Raw genomic sequence first — 21,082 nt, 5'->3', positions numbered from 1 at the left:
GAATTGATGGCGATTCCAATCTGGAAGTACGAGCGTTCCAGAGAGTCGAACACCATGCTACGCAACGATAATGGTGGCGTTGGACGTATTTGCTTCCAATTTGATCTCCAGCACTTGAAGACCTGTTGTTTCAACCTTGAACTGGCACCTGGAGCTGGACCGGGGAAACACATCGAGATCAAACGAGGCATTATAGTGGAACTCAAAGTAGAACGATGAACGCCCAGGCATTTTCCAAGCACTGAGCTTTTGAACCCCAGTTACACTCTGGACTTCTGCGTGGGCACGCCGACCCTGCTCAGACCTGGTTCGCCGGGTTCATGTACAGAATTTTCATTAGCTAATCGTAAATTTCCCCAGTTATGTAAACAGACTTAGCAGAAACAAAACTATTCCGACAAATTAGAACATGCTAGCACACGCATCATAGTTCTCCATCTAGTAGGAACGTCCATAGCGCGTCTGGTCGCTTGTAGTCATGATGTACAACGCTCACTAGCCACCGCTCCCTGCGAACAGAATTCAATAGCTCTCTTTCCTCGGACCCTGGTGGGTAGAAAGAGGCCCACTCAGCCCAGATAGAGAATGCTTCATCCTACATTAATATTGTCAGTACAAATATGGGCAGAATGACTCTGAAGACAACGCATACCTTCCACGTCAGGAAAGATTCGCGCTCGATTATGGTCGTCTGAGTGATTTCTTGCCCGGGAAACATACCCCAAGTGACTGCATTCCTGCCGTCGTCGGGTACATTACTTCTACATTCTCCCTGTACTCGCTTTAGTCACAAAAATGGTGCAATATGTAAGGGAATACTCACTTGCAGATTCCCGGCGAAATAGTGCACCCAACCTTGCCCCTTTTCCTTAATCTTTTTCTCGATCTTCTCTAGATCTTGCTCTTCCACGAAAAACTCCACAAACCCTTTTTGATAAACATACCCACCTCTCGGACCCCACCCGAAAACTTCATCAGTAGAGCACGCTCCGTCTACTGCGGGTTGCGAAGAAATCGTCCACCACCCGCGCTTCGTGAGCTGCTCGAGGTGCGGCAGGATAGTCAGCGACTCTGGAGAAAGTGGTAAGGAAGAAAATGGGGACGAGGACACCTCAGAATGAAGGTAGCGCAGAACGAGCGAAGTAAGGTCATCAGTACTTTTGGGATGGCCCCATTCACTAAGACCTTCATACTGCTGCAAAGATCTGTCAGCATGGTGGTTAGGCAGGGCAGAAAGACGATTCGCACAGACAGGCCACTACCACCCCACTGATCTTGAGCACCGAACGCAGGACTCTTGTAGTCACCAAAACGACCGTTCGGGAAATCGTCCCATGTTGCTGCATTATTCAGCTCCCCTCGGCCGGGATCTGGGTCCAAGGTTTGCTTAAACGTCAGCGCACTTGTTGCTGTGTTTGTTGCTGTGGTGGGATCGATGACCAAATCGGAAGAGTTAGTGAGCTGCACATGAATCATCGGTCCTGGAGCATCCTGAGTTACAATCAGCGACTTGACCTCAACCATAGATTAACGAGACTTGCAGCGATCAATCTATTCTTTATTGTTGGGCTGCTGCCTGCCCACTGCAGTTTCTCTATCACAAGTTGGACGCTCTTCTCCAGGTTTAGAGTGCAAAAATGAATTCCCTTGATTGTTCCCGTGCAAGTAATCTTCCGAATGATGTCAACAGCAAGGCCTACACCATAGTCCTTGACAAGCTGGTCATCATGCTGCCCTCTCATTAGAAGGGCAATGTCATATAATTGGATTACTTACACATATAGGCTCCAAAGCAGCCATGACTGATGGGGGAACTTTCACTCCGCATAGCTTGATCAAGCGCAAAAAGGAAGAATACGTTTGGATGGGCATGACACCGGGTATGATGGGTACAGTGATGCCTGCAATCCAATCAGAAGGACATGGCCGATACCATGAGTTGCTACTAACCTTTTGCTCTAACTTTGTCAACCCATTCAAGAAACGGGTCTGCGTCATAGAATAGTTGCGTGACGATGAAATCTGCTCCAGCATCAACCTTCTCTTTCAGGACATTTAAGCTACCGTCTTCATCAGTCTCGCGGTCTGGGTGACCTTCTGGGTAGGCTATTATTACACGTATGTCAGTCACATAAGGAGTTCAAAGCTAAGGGCCCCTACCTGCAACGCCAATACAAAAGTGGGCGGAAAACTCCGGAGATGAACGGATGTACTTCACAAGATCAATTCCGCGAGTAAATTGGGAGTCGACGGGTGTCCAATGTTCGGTTCCTCGAGATGAATCTTACGTAAAAATATCAGTAACACGAACAACGTCTCTAACGAGAATCACGGTGCTCACCACCACGTAGCGCGAGCACATTCTGTATACCCCGCGCTTTTGCAGCCTGTTAAGGCGGTGTTCACCGTAGCCCGGAGATTCGTGGGAAGGAGCTCACCCTGAGAGCATCATCCACCATCCCTGGGAGCATATTTGTGCATGTCAAGTGCAAAACGGTGTCGATTCCATAATCTGATTGGGTTAGACCTGCAAGATCAATGCTTCGTTCTCTCGTCGAACCCCCAGCTCCCCATGTTACACTTATTGCAAGGGGATTTAGAGTTGACAGGCGTGATATACGTGGAATTAAATTCTCGAACCCCTGATATAGATTTTGAAGGATGAGAATAATAAGGAAACATCACACACGAACCTGGTCAGTCCGAGGAGGAAAGAACTCAAAGGTGTAGAAAGGACGCGACGAGTCGTATGCCGCGATCTTGTCTGAAAGTTTCATTGCATGTCCTATTCAAGATCAGGTCAGGTTGGTTGCAGGGTCTCGAGGTTGATGGCAGTGATTCAGAAGATTTCTGTGTAGAATATCACGTGGATTACATACAGCTGGCAGTAATAACCGAGCAAACACGGATAAACACACTGCCATGACAGAGCTCAACTGGACCGACTTTCACATTCAGAGGTCTTTAGCAGGCACTTGGCAAGTCAATCGCCTTGTTTTATCACTGTTGTACACGGTTTAGGCATAAGGCCAAGATTGTACTCCGCAAATGGACGCTCCATCAACACCCGCAACCGCCGACTTCTCCTCGACGCCCCCGAAACGCACCAAGATCGTCCTTCTTGGCGACCAGAGTGTCGGGAAGACCAGTCTCATCACCAGGTCAGTTGGGGTGGATTCTGCGCCAGTTGCATGTCTTGACATAGGCGTAGATTCATGTACGATACGTTTGACAACACCTACCAGGCCACCATCGGTATTGACTTCCTGAGCAAGACTATGTACCTGGAGGACCGGACGGTGCGGTTACAATTGTGGGACACTGCCGGACAGGTGCGTGTGACGTGCGGTAGTTGGTTGTGTTGGTAGTTGTTGGCTGATCTGTATCGCTTCAGGAGCGCTTCCGTTCATTAATACCATCGTACATCCGAGATTCGTCCGTAGCTATAGTTGTGTATGATATCACTAGTGAGTGAGTTCCGTTTACAAAGTGTGACAGGTACTCAATGGTGGAAAGATCGACAATCCTTCCTTTCAACGTCAAAATGGATAGACGACGTTCGGTCAGAACGGGGGAACGATGTCATTATTGTACTCGTCGGTAACAAGGCCGATCTGTCGGAGAAACGGTTTGTCCTCTCGTCTGTAATACGAAGTCGTCTGACACAGCAATCAGCCAAGTCACTGTAGAAGAGGCAACTGCAAAATCGACACAAATGAACATCATGTTCATGGAAACGTCAGCAAAAGCTGGACATAATGTAAAGAGCTTGTTCAAGAAGATTGCTCTATCATTACCTGGGATGGAGAAAGAAGGCCAAGCAGATGCTCAGAATACAAGTATGTTTTTCATGCCGTATCGCTGATTAAGGAATTGACCTTTCATTGTAGAAATCGATGTTACGACACAGCAGGCTGCCGCCGTACCAGAGGCATCACAGTGCAATTGCTGATTCAGTGTTTTCCATGTAATGATACGTACTACCCCCTCGTGATACCTGTTTTACTTGCCCGTGTTGCAACGAGTATGTTCTACTGCCGCTCTTCGTCCATTACAGATCATTTGTGACACAATGCAACGAACTCTCTTTTCTCACCGTTAACCCCCCTCAACCACGATTCATCGTGTTTCCCGCTCCGCGCGGATTTGCATCCTTGAACTGTGCCCACTGTTCGTCTTTCTGCCGTTTCTCTTCCAATTTCATCTCACCAAAGATTGTACCGTCCGTTTCGGAGTCCATCGTCAGCTGTTCTGACGACGTTGGCTGTCCCTCGGATTGTGGGCTGCGCCGATTAATTAGTGTCTAAGTAACTGAAATGGTGAGAACTTACCCTCCTCCTGTGAGTATGTTGCCGCGTTCTTGTTCAATTTTGAGGTACTCGTCAATACTCATCGTTGGTAGTCGGTGATCAGGTCCAAAGACCTGCGATTGCAGACGTATGCGATCTGATCCGCCTGCAGGAAGGATGGTAAATGGCCTCAGGGGCTATCATGACGATCAACTTCATTTGGTGGTGGGAATGTAATGCTTTGGTACCTTCCCGCTAGAGTCAAGTAATGGTCCGCTCTCGCCGACGGAAGATTTTGTGTCCAGTTTCCACATGTCATCTTGGTCCTTCAGTTTATTTTTTCTGTCGTCTGAGGGTGGACCTGGCCTGGGAGAAGGTGGGGCGATACGCAGGAGTTCAAGCTCCTGATCCATACTCTCGAGTTGAGAGTATGCTTGGGAATAGTTTAATCGTAGTAGTAGTAATACTGCTTCCCGAAGGATCTCATCTGTCTCTGAATCATCCTCCTCATCCTCGTCGCTCGCTTGCGGAGTGATGGTTGACGGGAGTAATGACCGAATAAGATCAAAATCACTTTGGGACAGGTCTCCGATGGGTATCTGCTTCCGTCGTTTTCGTACAGCTTCGATTCGCGCACGCAAGTCCTTCTCTCCCTTGAACTGCTTGATCTTGACTTCTCGCCGTTTAGCCGCGTCCTTGATGGAAGATGCACTCTGTGCGTACAGCGCACGATCCACCTCAGGTACTAAGCAATAAATATCCAAATCATGGATGAATGATCTCAGATGGACCTGATCACAGCTTAAGACGTTTTGATCGATCAAATGAAATAAAGAATTCACCTGTGTCTTCTTGAGAACAGTTATGCGCTCGTCCCTATCTGTCGTCTTCATGCGATTCTGCACCTCAGCCAGAACATATCGTGCAAACAAGTACACCAAATTCCTGGTGGATATGTCCTCAAGAACATCATTTGAACTGAACAGTGAAAGGGCTGCGACACGCCGGTCCAGCTCCTTGAGATCAGTTACGGCTGATTGGATTAGTTCCTTTGTAGTATTGTCAGATAACGATATACAATATGTGGTCCAAGATGAAAACACACCTGTGTTTCATCTTCGATAGTGGGTAGATTTGCGGCCTTTGAGGCTGTTGCAAGCGCCCTGGAGAATAGAGTTGGTAAGGGAAGTGTGCTGGTCATGGTGAGGGTTTCCTGGGGTCCTGCCAGGATCGATCTAACTCTATATATTAAAAGTGCCTGGGGGTCAACCCGCGTTACATCGCGTCGTGGACATTCCCGAAGTCAGTTACAATTTCTTCATCTCTTAGCTTTATCAACTTAACAGTTCTTCTCTGTGCACGCGTTGTTCACATTCAAACGCAGTCATGAAAAGAACATCTGTGGAAGAAGGATCCCCTCCAAAAAGATCTCGCCTGGAGGACAACCTTGCGCTATTCGATGAAACACGTCGAAAGAATGCAACTGACCTTCTCGACCCCGCGACAGATGAAACCAACAATATCGAAGCCAAAATTCACATGGTTTTTCCCTGTATCGGCAACAAACGCCAGGTGAATGTCGAGATGCGTGAACACGGCGACACCTACCGCTTTCTCGTTCTCATTTCGTCCAAAGTCGACGAATTAATGCCCTTCCCATTCGCTGTCAATGACAGAATCTGCCTTTCTCTTAAGGGTGCACAGATTCAGCCAAGGGCACAGTCTTCTGCACCTTTCTATCTGCCCGTCGGGCTCGTATTCAAAGATGGGATCGCAGCCATGCTCATGTCAGGACCCGAAATTGGGAAGGTATACAGTACTTGGGAAGGTGATTTTTTGTGCTGTTTTATGTTTACAGAAGTAATTTGTGCTGACGCATTCTTAGTGGACTGGTATAGCGATACCGGCGACATTCCGCGTGTCGGGGACGTTGTCCCGCAACATTCCACAGAAGACGTGGAAATGTCAAACACAAATCCTCCATCTAAAAGCCCGCAGTCGGAAATCGTTACTAGTCAGAAAGCGCGAGAAGAACCCATGCCTGTTCTTGCGTCCCGCCAGCATCTCGATTCGCGAGCTGATAGTCTTCCTCAACCTGGCGAGCAGTCACCAGAAATGGATTTTACAAAGGCGCAGAGGCGCAGGCGGAAAAAGCAAGCACATAAGTTATCCGCTCTCAAGGACAGACGTAAATCGGACGGGCATGAGATACCGATACCACAAGCAGAGGCGGTCGCTCTGCGACCACCATCATCGCCCCCCACCAATGTACGGTCACCACCACAAGTATCCTCTAACGAGCGCACAAGCTCGGGTTCTGGACAGACCAGTTCGTCGTCCAAGAGGGTAGCACCAGTGCCGGTGACCATGCCCTCACCGCCTCCTGCAAACGATCCTGCACGCAATAATGGACCGCTGGCTATGAAGGCTGGAATGACTACGCAAGGGGTGAGTTTCGTATCTTTAGACAAGTTCAGCACGAGCTCATTCGAAATCTGTCTGTAGGGAGATGTGTTCATACCAATCAAGAAGATTGAGCCGGGACCGGAATTCTTCAACATCATTGGTGTAGTTACGTCAATCAAGCCCGTGACATTCACGCGCTCACAAGGTAGGATTCCTCAGCATTTATTGTTGGTTCTTTGCTCATCGTAGTACCAGAGTGGTGCCGTAATTTCACCATTGTCGACCCGTCCTGCATGGAAGACGATACAGAATTCGTGAATTATAACTTCAGGGTCAATTGCTTCCAGAAGAAGCACACGGCGCGGCTCCCTCAGGCTGAAGTTGGCGATATAGTCCTCTTTCGGAGGCTTAAGGTATCGACCGATTTCCTGTACTAATTTACACTCGCTCACGATATTTGGTCAGACCTCCTTGTATAATGGCGGCTTCAATGGCGTAGGGTATCATGATAAGTTGCGCTGGGCCACCTATGATACCCAAGCTCGGTGTTTCCGCGTTCCTGACAGAATTGACGCCCCGCGTTCCGAGACACCAGACGAAGGATCTGGATATATGTACTCACCTTACTACGAGCCGAGTGAGCAAGGCAAAGAAGCGCAGTACTGCGCTCAGCTTGCCGACTGGTGGCAGGCGATACATGCAAAAGAACAAGGCATCACAACTGTGCAGTGTGTCTCATGCCCTTCGCGAGAGCATCATCTCATCTCTGAGGTCACTCCGGAGACTTCTCCTCAAGGTTATTTCGATTGCACCGTCGAAGTGAGTTTACAGACAACTTTCCGTAAATGTGGAGCTGACAAAAGTCTAGATTTTGCACAGCTACGAAAACACCAGTGGACCCAACACTTTGTATGTGACTGACTACACCGTAAACCCTCACGCCAAACCACCACAAGCAAACTGGTGCTCTTCGGAACTGTCAGCATACGTTTTCAAGATAGAGATGTGGGATGACGCGAGGCTCCTCGCAAATACAATGCAGCCCGGGGAATTCTGGAGCCTCCCAAACGCACGCGTGAGGACAGACCCCGATAATCATCTCCACGGTAAATTGGTGGAAACACACAAGTCAAAAAAGCTTGATGAGGCCGAACATGGCAAGAACTTGCATTTTCGCGCATTGCTAGAGTGAGTGGTGCTGTTGGCTGGTCAATCATATCATTTAGCGCGTGTTCTCCAGGCGAAAAAAGAAGTTTGAGCAAGGGGGAGGGGTGTCCAGCTCTTCTGCACGTTTTGACACTAAGTTGATTGAAGATGTTGACGGAGCCGTCGCATTCTTCCACTGCACTGTTGAGGTGGGTCAGATAAAAATTTCGTCTCTCACTTCATGACACGTTCCACAGCTTCTTCATGTTGATCTTGCCCCTGGGGAAGAGTCAGTTGTTTATGTGACAGATTACACATTCAATCCCGAACTCTTCAACCCAACAGAGCCAGCACCCTGGGTCCTTGGTCTCGATCCGCCGGATCGTCAAGATCGTCCTGGAGGATGGGCAGAAAGGGAGAGCACGCGACCTTCAGCCGGGCGCGATGTATAGAATCAAGAATCTGCGCTTGATCACCAGGATAGGTGTTAAGGGTGCCTTCGGGCGTCTAGGGGGCGACGAACGACTCATCATTGCAGCCGACGACCGCGAAAAGGAGGACGTACAAGCTCTTCTTCAGTACGTTTTAGCGGGACTGTTGACATTTCACTTGTCGCTGATACTCCTACAACAGACGCAAGAAGAAGTGGAAGTTAGAAATGAAACGAGACGGGGTGTCCGTCGAACCGGCGACCAATTCCGTCACAACATCACGCCCTCGTACTCCCGAGACATTCCAGGATCTCACTCTGAAACAAGTTATCGCCAGCAGCGTCTGTCTTAACACATTCACAGTCGTTGCGCGGGTAGCCGATTTTTATCCCTTCGATCTGGATCAAGCCACGTACCTGCGGTGCATGAAGTGCAACACCAAGTCAGCTTAAGCCGATTCTTTCCCTAGGCGACGCTAACGTGTTCTATAGGATACGGCGGACCTGGAAACGCTGTATCGACTGCGATGACATGCTCGACACTCATTGCAAATGGCTTTACAACCTGCTTTTCGAATTGGAAGATGATGAAAAAAACACAATTACGGTTTCTCCCTGCAACGAATCTGTAAGTTTCTTATTTCATTTTGCACATTCTGTCAGGCTCTGAGGGGCTGCAAAGTGTAAACTTCTGTCTGGACTGCCCGCTACCGACTTGGAAGCGGATAAAGATGCTCTCAATCGACTTGTAGCTCGCCTACAACCCGTTATCGGCAACCTCGGGCAAGTGCATGACACGTATGCAGAGTCGAAGGTCCTGCCAGTCGTTTCCCCGAAAATGCGTTTCACCGTCAGGAGTTGGATCGCTGAAGGTGACCGATGGTATAAGCTTCTGGATTGTACTCCACTTTGATCTTTCCTCGGACAAATGGACTCCCCGATTGAGCCCGTAAAATATGTGTAATCCGTCGATAATCTGTATTCTGTATAGCGCAGCTAATTTTTCTACGTCCTCGAGTGTCTTGTAATGCGACCAACTCTCGGTGTCTGCTCTTTATGTACTTTGTAACAGGGAATTGCCTTGATAGGATGTCAGCGAGCAATATCATGATGTCACGACACCCCAGCTTGTTCGGTTTATTGGTTTTCGATCTTCGAGTGAGATATGAATGGCATGTATAATGTTGCTTGACACAGATTGCCTACATTATCGACGGGGTATAATATATAACTTCCCATAACTTGCTGTCACAGAACGAGCGTAGACGTGCGCCGGAGGTATTATAAGCCTGAGCATCGAACGGAACGCGGATCGAACTTCGAAGGTGAAATAAGTAGTACCCGTTCTGGTGGTCATGGGGCCCAGACTCACACTGACTCATCTAACGAGCACAGAGTTTTCGATACGGTTGGTCTCGGATGAGGTGCACTCCATTCGATCCACAAGACCATGACTGAGTACTGAGCATTTGATTTCTTTGCTACGCGTGTGGAGACCTCTGCAGTTAAAGATTCAAAAGCGGAGAAAATGAAGCATTTAGTAGTCCCCGCTCAGACTATGTGTAGACGTCAAGTGATTGAGGAAAGTGCATGAAGACACAAACGTCAAGATGAGTCGAGTCGTTCCAGATGCACACCAGGCTACCTCGTTGACAAGAAACTAGTCCATGGTGTCGATCAGGAGATGGCCGATAAGGCGTCTAGAAGGATTGCACTCAAGAACAGTGAAGAACTGACACTGATCGTGACAGTCTAATATAACAGCGCTTAGCATTGATCGCCGAAAGCAAAACACACCGCGATTCCGATATTTTCCCTGTTAAGGACTCGCAATGGGGAGGAAAAACTCGAGTCAAATTCACGAAAGTATCAGAGATGCAGAAAACCTCGCTTCCTCGGAGGATAGAGTAAGCAAACTAGCCTGAGATAACCATGCCAGTGAACTGAGGCGGTGAGCAAGGAGACCCGCATATCGAGTCTACAACGAGGCAGACAATCGCAGACTGATAGAGATACTTGATCACTGTTCACCACAGCGCATTTGAGTTAATGAGTGTCTCTCCTCTCAATGCTCCTGCTTACTGAGGGCTAGCCAACCTAGCAGAGCAAGTTTCAATGGCGGTAACTGACTTAAGAAGATAAAGCATTCCAAGAAGCTCACTGTCAACCCGCACGAAAGGAAATGCCATATGTCGAACTGGCTCTCAAGGACCATAAAGAATTTGTGAGGGACATAATCTACGTCGGGTTATATGTGGAAAGTCAGACGAGTTGGTTATTTTTTTCTGCAGTGGCTGAACAGAGATTATGTAATGCCGCCTGCGGAGGAGAGAAAGTGAAACGAGCTGCTGCGGGTACTAGCCTGAGGTATACGGCGTGATCGAGAGTGAGTTTATTATTAGATTCACGCTGGGCTATTTCAAATTGTCACATGATCATAGAAGGGGAAGACATACCTAATACTATTTATAGCGGGGTCTACGCCGACTACAGAGAACGTTTGGCACAAATTCCAAGATGTAACGGATTGAGGTTTACGCCATTCACAACAGAACGCATTCGCTTCGAATTCACCCCCGCAATCAATTTGAATCATCAAATGAGTTGGGAAATATGAAACTAACAATAGACAAGGCAAACATCGAAACTACTGGAACAAGGTACTATGTGCCAACACAACTCGAACTGGAAAAAGGACGCATCAAATATAGATGCACTGAGAGTACTGCGGCACGAAAAGAACGCCTAGGAGACTGATTGGCAGTTGGCCCAAGTCAGAACATACAAAAGGACGATGACAAGTCTTTCACTGTCACATACATATTACTCTCCCGTTCGTAAAGCAGCACCCACGAGTCCTGAATGAACATGAGAACGTGGCGAAATACTGCAGGGAAAGACCGTAACGCAACTAAATCGGTATTAGTAACGGGATGAAATAACACAAGAAAACAGGTACTGAAATAGTCCCGTCGTGAATTCGGGGGTGAATTCAATCACTTTGCCCTGGTCATTTTTGGCAAAAGAAAACTCCACCGTGGCCAACATAGTAACGATAGCAGACCACGCTGAGGCATCAGCAGCATACCGGCCTGATCAAAGAATGTATTGGCTCATCATATGCAATACGGCAATGAAATAACGCAACCTACCTGGACATCTACGTCGGCCTAAGCCAAAACAATATTCAGCTGGGTCGTCGTCCGTCAGCGCACCATCGGCGTTCATGAACCTCTCTGGCATAAACACAGATGCATTGGGGTACCTGCTTTTCATCCCGTGTAATTCCCCTGCAATATAACGTCAGCATCTCGAAACCTTGACAGAATGTATCTGACCATATGTTGCATATGACAGTCGCTCCTGATGTATGATGTTACCGATGATCTGCTCATTAGACGAAAATGGCAGACCTTTTGGAATAAAGTAACCGTCATATATATCATCACTCAAAGTAGCACGTGGCACTATAATATCATCTTCAGTGCAGGCTTGATTCCTCAGCGAGGAAGATTACCAAAGGGTGAGACAGGCTGCCATCGCAAAGTCTCCCGCAGAACTGATTCGATATATGGTAGTGACGCTCTGTCTTCAAATATAGGCAAGCGATCCCGCCCAACCACTGAGTCAATCTCCGCTTGTGCGCGTTTTTGAACATCTGGGTAAGACACCATGGCGAGAGCAAAAGCCATCAAGAACGAAGTACTCTGCGAAGACATTCAGCGGTTGACAATATGGTTCGGACATCCGCTAACCGTCTCGCATGAACCTGCGTAGATATGCATCAAAGAGCAGTATACTGTCCCTTGTAAACAGATGACGAACCTGCAATAGCAGAAGTAGCTGCTTTCTTCAAGGCACTCTCAAACAATGGTCTAGATGTCTGATCCTGCTTCTCCATTCGTTGAAGATTTTCTGCCACCATCGAAAGCTGGCCAAGGGCCAAGTCTTCTGCCTTGACGATCATGTAAGTAATAGCTGAGACAACACTGATATTTTTTAAAACGAAAGATGGCTACCATATGCTGCTGCGTATATCGAAACGGCACCTCTGTCATTTCAGTCATGAGATTGGTCGAGGCTTGGGCCTCGCGTTTGATCGAGGATCCCCAACACCAGTCAGGTAACTTCAGTACTGCATCAGAGTACAGAATGTCAACTATGTTCATGAGAAAAAGAGATGAGCTCACAGAAGGGGAAGGTTTTAAGTAAGATTGCTCTCTCTGGGGTTGCCACCTGACTGCCAATAGCCAGTGAATTTTCTACGATTCGGACCAGAGGATCATCACGAGGACTGGTTTGGTAGCCGTATATCGCCGACATCGCAACTGATGACGAGAATCTATGAACAGGTTAACAGTCATTCGATGTTTACAAACACGTCGACTGACGTCGCGAAGTGAGAATGATAATGTTCAGGGTCATCGATTAGATTAACGATCATCTCATGGGCCCGCTTGATCTGCATTGGACGAAACTTGAGTGCAGAGTTAGCATGGAAAGTTTGGTGGAAGAGTCGTCGGCAAAGACGCCATTCGTCGCCATAGCCTGTGAATCCAAAGACGACCGACCAACCAAACCTGTCTGTACTTCATAATGATTAAATGGAAGAATGTCAGAAGAACGCACGGCTCAAGTGTGGCTATGGATGGTCTATCGGAGTAAATGCGAGAACGTTTGTCCAGCAAGGCTTTCGCAACGTGCTCAGAATTGATCACCACAACTTTCTGGCCTAGAAGTCGCACGAAAAACAAGTCTCCTGATATGATGATCTGCACAACATATGCACCGTGGTACTATGTGATCACGTACCATAAGCAGCAGCCCATTTGGTATAAGTCAACCAAGGCTCCTTGGTGTCGATCGATAAGACATTTCCTAACAGTGGGAGCGGCACTGGGCCAGGGGGAAGCTTGTTTTGTCTGTTCCTAATGAACCGCTTGAGGCATGTGATAAGAAAAAAGAAAGCAGGTAAGACGGCGAGGATAGCAAGGCGAGGATCAACTAAAGGAAACATGGTTAGAGCAGTGTGTAGGTATACAAGACGCGACAGACTGGCATTGAGTTTTTAACTGCACGAAAAACCGCGCGGAGAGCTTATTGAGATACTTATCCATGCCTCGCTGTCGTAGGCTTGGCGCTGATCCCAGATAGCAGGCGCTCGTCACGGTCGGCGATGTGTGGAGGTCTGTGGACAGTGAGGAACCTGGCGGGAAGGGAGATGAGGGCGGGGTGCTTAGAAATTCGAATGGACAGCTAATCAATATATTGTCGGGTTTGGGCGACTTAGGCGTGTCATCATCTCGATCGGCTATGCAGCTCCAATTTGCACATAAACCAAAATCCCTTACATTAGCAAAATGCCGGAACCGGCAGAATATTTCGATCCTAGGATATCCGACCGTCCGACCCTTTCCAACATCCGCCCCAGATATGACTCAGCGTGCCAGCCACCATCATCTACAAACAAACAACACCAAGCACGCCACCTTGAACTTTACATCACCCTTTCCCCACCCCCCGCCCTTTGTGTCTCTTTCCCCGCCCTCACCGGCGCCCTCTGTGTCATGGTCAATGTTGAAGATGAGCCAGTAGGGAGCTGATGCGCTGATGATGCAGTAACTGCAGCACCTCAAGGCCTCAAGGGCTGATGGTATTGGCATAGTCATTGAGTGCGGTGCAGGGAGGTAAGCATGTGGCGGCGCTGTTGAGTAGCGGCTTGGCCAAATGTAGTAATATCCCCGACGTGCGCAGAGGTGAGGATGTGTGGGAAACAGTGAGCTTAATACATAATTATATTTTAACATTGAATGTAGTATATTATGTATGCGTGGGAACGATTATTATTATACTGGCGCGGATGCGGTCGGACAGTCGGATGAGGTCGGACGGTCGGATATCCCAGGATTGAGATGTCCTCGGAACCAGAGAGTTTCCGGTACAAGTCTTCTCCAGCCTGAATCAATCATTATGTAATGTTCCTGCATGACCGACCATAACGGACGCTTCCAAACATATGTCCATCATTGATTTATGCAAATAATAATCCTCATTGCGGCAGACATGCAGTGGCTCAGTGCATGTCTATCTTTGGCTCCACCCACCCTCGCTCCTTTTTTACCAAGGAATCTTTTAACATGCACACTCATCTGTCCCTCACACTTTCTCGATGGATGAAAACAGTTTTCATCGTAAGACCCATTGGGGATGGTTGAAGCCAAGTCATCCAGACCATCCTTTGGTACAGGAGAGAGGCAGGAGGGCAGCCAGCCAAGATGTATGGACCTCTGTCTTTCGAACTATGCATTATTTGTAATGATCACAGCTGTCCTCTCTCCCGGATTCCAGGAATGGGTCTCGTGGACAATTTTTAGGGTTGGTTCCCAAGTTACTCGACAAGGTGACCAAGTGCTTCGCTCGAAGCGCTCGACAGTCTCTCAACCCTGAAACCACGACTGCAAGTTCCAGCCCACAAGACATTCAATTCATTCAGTCAAACAAGGTATCCACGATCTCATCTCTGAGTATGCTCTGTCTACCATGATTGCTACTCATCACTTCTGCAGGACATCACTGCTCCCACACTTGAACCGAATCCTGAACAATCTTTCAATTCGTGGATTGCAGAAGTAAATTCGATCAATGTAGTTCACAATATTGTGATCCATCTCTTTTGATGATATGCTAACGTTTATAACCAGGCCAAAGATCTCAACCCGAAGTTTGTTAACAAAAGGATCGCCGAAGCTACTGAAGGTGTCGCAGGCATTGGCCAGGTCCCAACAATAGTCCAAGATACTTCTTCTGCAATCAACAACTTACCGTCTGTTTCTGATGCAATTGACACGTTCTCCGTGTTGCTTTGACCTTTGAAGGCATTCAATTTCATTGTCAACGAGATCGCAAATGTACAGTCATGTATCTCTTTGTTATACACGACTAACATTCACACACAGGTCCATCCCTATGTGAAGGTGGCATTGAGTATCTTCACTTGCGCGTCCAAGGTAGGCATCTTTCTCAATCATCACCATCGCAGGGCGACGAGATTTTACATGACAGATGATTCTTGATCAGGCAAACTGTGATGTCGCTGTTTCCAGTTTACTCTCAAAAATATCTGAAGTCTATGTTTTCATCACGGAAGAGGAGGAATTGGCCAAGATTCAATCAATGCTAGCGATATATGGGAAGATAGTGCAGCAGACTCTGGAGTGCGCTGATTTCATCAGCCATTACTCCGAGACAAAGAGTGCCTGTGAGTTGATCCCACTGCTTCGCCTTCTGGGACTCAATGGTGCCTGTTTGTATAGGGACAAGGCTTGGCAAGCACATTTTCGACGAAACAGATACAATGATTAAGAGCTACAGCAATGTTCTTGACGGTCTCATGCAACAATTCCGAGACTGAGTGGCTCGTGACACTGTTGTGATTGTTCACCATATGGGTAAGAGATGCTCTTAAATTTTGTTGAGCCTTATCTGACATTCCACGACCTCTGGCATAGCTGAGAGCCTGGACCTTGTAGGCATGGAGTACACAACAGGTGCTGGATTGAATACGTCTAAATGCTGTTTGCCAAATACTCGGCGAGACCTTTTGAAGGATATTCAGAATTGGATCAGCAGCACCGAGGAGGGCGCTCCATGCATCTTATGGTTGTCTGGCACAGCAGGCAAGGGTAAATCGGCCGTTGCCCATACAATAGCCAACTGGTATATCGAAAACAGTGGTCTTGGCTCATGTTTCTGCTTCGATCGCACTTGGCAAGCGGATCGCCGTCGAGACAAAATATTCACGACCATCGCAAGAGAATTAGCGGACTGCAAACCTATCGTGCGACGAGCCTTGGCGCAAGCAGTTCGTGACCACGACGGACTCAAGTGCACTCCAGATATCACAAAACAGTGGCAGGAACTCATCATAGGGCCAATGAGCATAGCCTCAAAAGCCATTGCTGCACCCATGCTCATTGTCATCGATGCGTTGGATGAGAGCGGTGAAACTGATTCTCGGGAAGTCTACTCGCTGGAAAACTGAACAATTCAACCTCACAACTAGTTGAACTTCCAGTCAACTTCCGCATTCTCCTCATTTCCCATCCACTTGAAGACATTCACAACACTCTGCATACTGCACCACATGTTCACCACATTTCCTTGGATGATGTCTCGTCTTCATCTCCAGAACTCGACATTCAGCTTTATCATCAGTAAACCGATGATTCCTTGATATTGTAGCTGTGCGAATTGTAGAGGGGTAGAACTCTGCCGCTGCTAAATATTTTCATGTATACCATAAGAAATCTTATTTGCCACTACATAGCCTGGAGATCTAGAGTAAGATGAGCAGTGCACAACAAGGTTATGATGTTTCTCCATTGCAGCTGACCAGGGTGGTAAGCCTACTTATGCCAAATATTTTGGCCATTGTCATTTTGCATGACTTACGCTTTGCACTACAACTTCATCCATGACATTCTTGTGGGAGGTACCCTTGGCACTTGTCAACTAATCTAGAATAGCACTAGATTTTGTAACAATATCCTGACTTGTGGCCGTGAAGATTAAGAAGTGATGACAGCGCACACCTCTCAACCTGTTTTGTGACTCTCCTTTTCCGTCGTCTATGCATTGGATCAAACTACTATTTAACATCTTCCCATAGGAAGAGCCTTTGGCGCTTGTTAACTAATCTAGAATAGCACTAGATTTTGTAACAATGTCCTGACTTGTGGCCCTGAAGATTAACAAGGGACGACCATCAATGAACCAGTGAAGAAAGTAGAAGGCCATATATCACAATATATAGTACACAATTGCACACATCAGCATAATTCTGCCATCGATCATTACATTATCATGTTTGACCTTGTAGAGGAAAGAAGCGTTCTTCATTTTCTTATATCTGCTTTCGATGTCAAAGCTACTCAGGAAAAACCTCCTTCTCAAATTGGATGAAATGCGATCCAACTTGCACAAATCTGCAAGAATTTGATGATTTGGCAATCTGTCCAATTATTTTAATTCCTTCCAAATTTTCGTAAATAGGATCTCAATTCACGACAATACTATCACAATATTTTCAGGTAGCTTTTCCAATTCAATTAAATGATATCAAGCAAATTCCATTAAATTTTAAATCTGACATAAATGGCGAACATCTATATATCTATCATTCAAATCTACCATACCCTTGATATATCAAGGAACACGAGTCTCGGTAGGTTCAGATGATGAGAGCAAGCGAGAGATACGTCGTTGTCATTGCATCGTTGTATCATCGTTGTTGTTGTGTCATCGTCACATCGTTGTTGTTGTGTCATCGTCACATCGTTGTTGTTGTGTTGTCGTCGCATTGTATCGTCGTCATCGTGTCGTCGTCGCATCACATCATCGTTGTTGTGTAGTATCGTCATTGTTGTGTCATCGTCATCGTTGTATTGTCGTCGTCGTCGTCATTGTGTCATTGTCATTGTCATTGTGTCATCGTTGTGTTTGTCGTTGTATCGTCCGTCGTCGTTGTGTTGTTGTTGTTGTTATCCTATCGTTGTCATCGGGTTGTCATTGTCGTCATTGCACCATCATCGTCGGCCAAAAGCAGCAAGTGAGAGTAGCGATGAGTGAGAGCGAGTGAGAGATGAGCAAGGGAGAGCAGTGAGGGAAGAAAAGTTCAAGTTGAACTTTTGTGAGTGCACCATCACGTGAACAAACATATACAAATGTTGGACTTTAGATATTTCCAGCGGCTGCTACAGAGTGCTCTGTAGCACAATTGATCCCGCTGATGCCTTGTAGAGCGCCGCTGTACTTTTACATTTGCAATAAGCAGCAATCAGAAACATGTAAAGCATTGTTTGAGGGGATGAAAATATCTAATGTAGTCTTGTTGAAAGCGGAGGCCGCTGGAAGCGGTACAGCTAGTTTCAAAAGTTGTCTGCTAAAGGTATCTTCTCATGAGAAGGGCTTGAATAGCATTGTAATGGGACAAATAAATAGGGCCAAACGACAATGCACGAAATAATTGGGATAAGTCTACTACCACCCCTCATCATCTGAAAAGGAGGAATGTCATAGCTTTGTGACTAAATCTAATGGTATTCTAGATTTGTCGACAAATGCCCGAGGCTCTTTCCACGAAAAGGCCTTGAATAACATTGTAATTAAAAAACGAGATCAGGTAAGATGTCAAAGCTCAAAACAATTAGCTCAGGTATACTACCACTACTCATTGGCTGCAGAGGCGGAATGTCCCAGCATTGTCATAAATCATTAATGTTAAGCTGGATTTATAAGCATACATGGGTATGTATGACATTGTATGTGCAACTCAAATTGCTTGCAATATACAAGCTAATATCTGGCGGTAGCAAAATTAAATCATGTTATACTTCCCATGGCTACAATATCAAGGACTCATCAATTCACTGATGACAGTGCACACCTCTCAACCTGTTTCGTGACTCTCCTTTTCTGCCATCTATACATTGGATCAAACTACTATTTAACATCTTCCCATAGGAAGAGCCTTTTGTGTTTGTCAACTAATCTAGAATAGCACTACAATTCCTAACAAAATTGCGACCTGTCACCATCGCAGTATGTATTGTACTCTCGGCAGTGTTGATTGTTATTTTCCTCCATTATCAGGTGTTGAATTAATCTCGCAAGTTAGCAGCATCATGATGCACTTGAGACAATATGATGATTGGTTAGTTACACTCAGGCCACGATATACATTCGACTCGAAGTTGCGACTCGATCATATGGGCAAAATCGGTCAATAGACTTAAATATCAAAGTGCAACTTGAAAGGGAAGGACCATTAAGCTACTATGACTCATCAATGTTTGAGAGTTAACTTAGACGGTTTTTTGCTTCCTGAATGTCTCGAAGTGACACGAGTGATACAGTTTGATAACATTTGACATTTGACATGTGACTTACTCACTGCATTACATGCTACCTGCACTAAAGCCTCTCCGTTTTTATCACAAACTTTCTCGGATCCGATCGATGTAGCGATGTTGTTGCGCCTCAAAACTTGGAAGACGTTTGCTACGACTACCAACCGAGGATTCAGTGTCGTGCTCAGTTTGAAAGAGCCTGAGGGCGTCAGTGTTCTGGATGTCTGAGGAACAGCAGGTTGAAAAAGGCTTCAAGTAGGAAGAGGGTCTGTCCAGCGGTTTCTATGAGGAATGGGTGGAGGGTTCGTAGTTGATGGTTCGCAATATCCTAAAGCAGAAGGCGTTCAGCATAGGGAAGAAAGATGATTGGGAGAAACTTGCTAGTTTCATGAGTTTCAATATATCGAGGCACATGCGAACCGCCTTGACCGTGTCCGCCTTACTGCCACCGCATCGTGGGTGCAAGCTTTGGCTGCTTCAACTATAGCGTCCACGAGACGATCGCGCATGGGGGCAGTGGCTTTTAAGAGTCGGGCCAATGACGATGAAAAGTCCTTATGGATCGAAGAGTTGGTGGTGAAGCTCTTGCTGAATAAGCTCCAGATCAAAGAGGGATCTGAGATGAGCAGCCGGAGCTGTGTGTTGCTCAATTTGCATCTGGAGGGTTGCAGGATTGGCATAGGTGCCGCATAGTAGTATACTTGTAAGGGGTTGTGTGACAAAGAGTAATACTTCGAGAAAAATTCTGTGAGAAGGTGACGGATGTGGGAGGGCATGCGAAGTGTGGGTGCTCGGAGAGGGGAGCATTAGGTGAGGCTGGGTACTCGTGGTATAAGGCCTTGGGCGCAAACGGAGGAGGTCATGGGGTTTCCATTGAAGATAAAAGGAAACGTAGGTGCAGCCTGTTTGGAGTTCTTGTGCAATACCGGACCAATATTTATCGGATAGATCGTGTTTATGTCGACCAGATGTAGGACGAAACTGGAGACCAGCGTCAAAGAGAAGATTACGTCCTATTGAATATATTAGATATATGATAAGTTAAATTTGTAATAAAAACTGACAAAGTTAGGGATTACGGATGATAGAGTCAAGATCAAGGCCTTTGAGTGTCTGTCTGTTGATGAGGAGGTGCATTGTGGGGACATGAGATGATAGGTCGGCTGGAGCCTGAGGGTGTGTGGGTAGAGGAGAACAATCAATAGCAGTATAATGAGGGTCTAGATGATTAGGGCGTGATTCTGTTTTTTCTTGAAAGAAGTTCGCCAAGGGGTGATGAAAGAGTCTTAATAGCTGAACACCTATGAGATTTGAAAGATTGTAGATTGCGAGTATCGACTCTTGTTAGCTCTCGTCTCTGTGAGTGTTGGGATGGGAGAATTGGGTCCTGATGGCCATACAGCACGTGCGGCTTTGTCTGTCGATATTGAAGGTGGTAGTAGTTGACGAGGGGCATAAGTTGGGTCTAGTATCATGATACTAGTAGAAGTACCAGTATTATCGTTTGCCTTGAATTTTGGATCTGATATCTGTTCCTCGTCGTCATTCTTGAGTTGATGACTGGCGAAATCGTTCATGCTGCTGGTTCAAGATAAAAAGGGAGTTGACTAGGGAAAAATGATGGGTTTCGTTATAAAGGCAACTCCGAGTCGTAGACGTCACACTATGCATAGATGCGGTAATAATTGAGGGTGTGCTTCAATAGATCGCTATGTATGTATTGCCTGTCAGCAACAAACTAGGGTCATCGATGAATCACTCACACATTACTAGACACCCATTGAAACCGCCAGAAGAATTGGGTCACGGTACTATGGCAAGGTGTCACTCCTACAGCTTCATTGGAGATCTGGCGGCATAGTCACGGTCGCCGATAGTGGCAGGGTCAGCACGGACAATGTTAA

General features: G+C 46.7%; 7 protein-coding genes across 7 annotated transcripts; 3 read left to right on the top strand and 4 right to left on the bottom strand.

Annotated features, from left to right (window-relative positions):
• Nucleotides 1–310: 310 nt before the first annotated feature.
• Nucleotides 311–2,836, bottom strand: F5147DRAFT_699535 (methylenetetrahydrofolate reductase-domain-containing protein). Its single transcript, XM_041437626.1, has 11 exons — nucleotides 2,694–2,836; nucleotides 2,439–2,642; nucleotides 2,342–2,387; nucleotides 2,161–2,283; nucleotides 1,951–2,106; nucleotides 1,777–1,901; nucleotides 1,542–1,730; nucleotides 1,249–1,491; nucleotides 824–1,195; nucleotides 653–772; nucleotides 311–595 (listed from the first exon to the last, which is right to left on the bottom strand). The coding sequence occupies exons 1-11, from the start codon at nucleotides 2,775–2,777 to the stop codon at nucleotides 425–427; spliced, it is 1,833 nt and encodes a 610-aa protein (XP_041291713.1). The 5' UTR covers nucleotides 2,778–2,836; the 3' UTR covers nucleotides 311–424.
• Nucleotides 2,837–2,923: 87 nt separating this feature from the next.
• Nucleotides 2,924–4,154, top strand: F5147DRAFT_222116 (GTP binding protein). Its single transcript, XM_041428674.1, has 6 exons — nucleotides 2,924–3,161; nucleotides 3,212–3,332; nucleotides 3,395–3,467; nucleotides 3,517–3,628; nucleotides 3,676–3,839; nucleotides 3,891–4,154. The coding sequence occupies exons 1-6, from the start codon at nucleotides 3,049–3,051 to the stop codon at nucleotides 3,950–3,952; spliced, it is 645 nt and encodes a 214-aa protein (XP_041291712.1). The 5' UTR covers nucleotides 2,924–3,048; the 3' UTR covers nucleotides 3,953–4,154.
• Nucleotides 4,109–5,490, bottom strand: F5147DRAFT_653658 (TAP42-like protein; the record flags this gene model as incomplete). The annotated part of the gene is made up of 5 exons (XM_041433798.1): nucleotides 4,109–4,283; nucleotides 4,332–4,486; nucleotides 4,538–5,080; nucleotides 5,132–5,338; nucleotides 5,395–5,490. The coding sequence occupies 5 exons, from the start codon at nucleotides 5,488–5,490 to the stop codon at nucleotides 4,109–4,111; spliced, it is 1,176 nt and encodes a 391-aa protein (XP_041291711.1).
• Nucleotides 5,491–5,617: 127 nt separating this feature from the next.
• F5147DRAFT_699529 (uncharacterized protein) lies at nucleotides 5,618–9,394 on the top strand. Its single transcript, XM_041437625.1, has 12 exons — nucleotides 5,618–6,117; nucleotides 6,175–6,737; nucleotides 6,795–6,900; nucleotides 6,951–7,108; nucleotides 7,161–7,514; nucleotides 7,564–7,883; nucleotides 7,936–8,050; nucleotides 8,099–8,200; nucleotides 8,232–8,419; nucleotides 8,475–8,714; nucleotides 8,764–8,899; nucleotides 8,954–9,394. Exons 1-12 carry the CDS (start codon nucleotides 5,676–5,678, stop codon nucleotides 9,182–9,184), a joined length of 2,955 nt encoding a protein of 984 aa, XP_041291710.1. The 5' UTR covers nucleotides 5,618–5,675; the 3' UTR covers nucleotides 9,185–9,394.
• A 1,771-nt stretch (nucleotides 9,395–11,165) lies between these two features.
• F5147DRAFT_803919 (cytochrome P450) lies at nucleotides 11,166–13,563 on the bottom strand. The gene is made up of 11 exons (XM_041443330.1): nucleotides 13,084–13,563; nucleotides 12,901–13,030; nucleotides 12,663–12,851; nucleotides 12,462–12,613; nucleotides 12,291–12,406; nucleotides 12,097–12,226; nucleotides 12,027–12,040; nucleotides 11,789–11,978; nucleotides 11,610–11,738; nucleotides 11,424–11,561; nucleotides 11,166–11,363 (listed from the first exon to the last, which is right to left on the bottom strand). The coding sequence occupies exons 1-11, from the start codon at nucleotides 13,286–13,288 to the stop codon at nucleotides 11,194–11,196; spliced, it is 1,563 nt and encodes a 520-aa protein (XP_041291709.1). The 5' UTR covers nucleotides 13,289–13,563; the 3' UTR covers nucleotides 11,166–11,193.
• A 2,239-nt stretch (nucleotides 13,564–15,802) lies between these two features.
• Nucleotides 15,803–16,312, top strand: F5147DRAFT_578452 (uncharacterized protein; the record flags this gene model as incomplete). The annotated part of the gene is made up of 1 exon (XM_041431440.1): nucleotides 15,803–16,312. The coding sequence occupies one exon, from the start codon at nucleotides 15,803–15,805 to the stop codon at nucleotides 16,310–16,312; it is 510 nt and encodes a 169-aa protein (XP_041291708.1).
• A 3,421-nt stretch (nucleotides 16,313–19,733) lies between these two features.
• F5147DRAFT_774671 (uncharacterized protein) lies at nucleotides 19,734–20,315 on the bottom strand (the record flags this gene model as incomplete). Its single annotated transcript, XM_041441627.1, has 2 exons — nucleotides 19,734–20,191; nucleotides 20,258–20,315. The coding sequence occupies 2 exons, from the start codon at nucleotides 20,313–20,315 to the stop codon at nucleotides 19,734–19,736; spliced, it is 516 nt and encodes a 171-aa protein (XP_041291707.1).
• Nucleotides 20,316–21,082: the final 767 nt, after the last annotated feature.

The sequence above is a fragment of the Suillus discolor genome, assembly GCF_016758755.1.
Source record: "Suillus discolor strain FC423 chromosome Unknown F5147scaffold_34, whole genome shotgun sequence".
Taxonomy (NCBI): Eukaryota; Fungi; Basidiomycota; class Agaricomycetes; order Boletales; family Suillaceae; genus Suillus; species Suillus discolor.
This window is presented reverse-complemented; position numbering and strand designations above follow the sequence as displayed.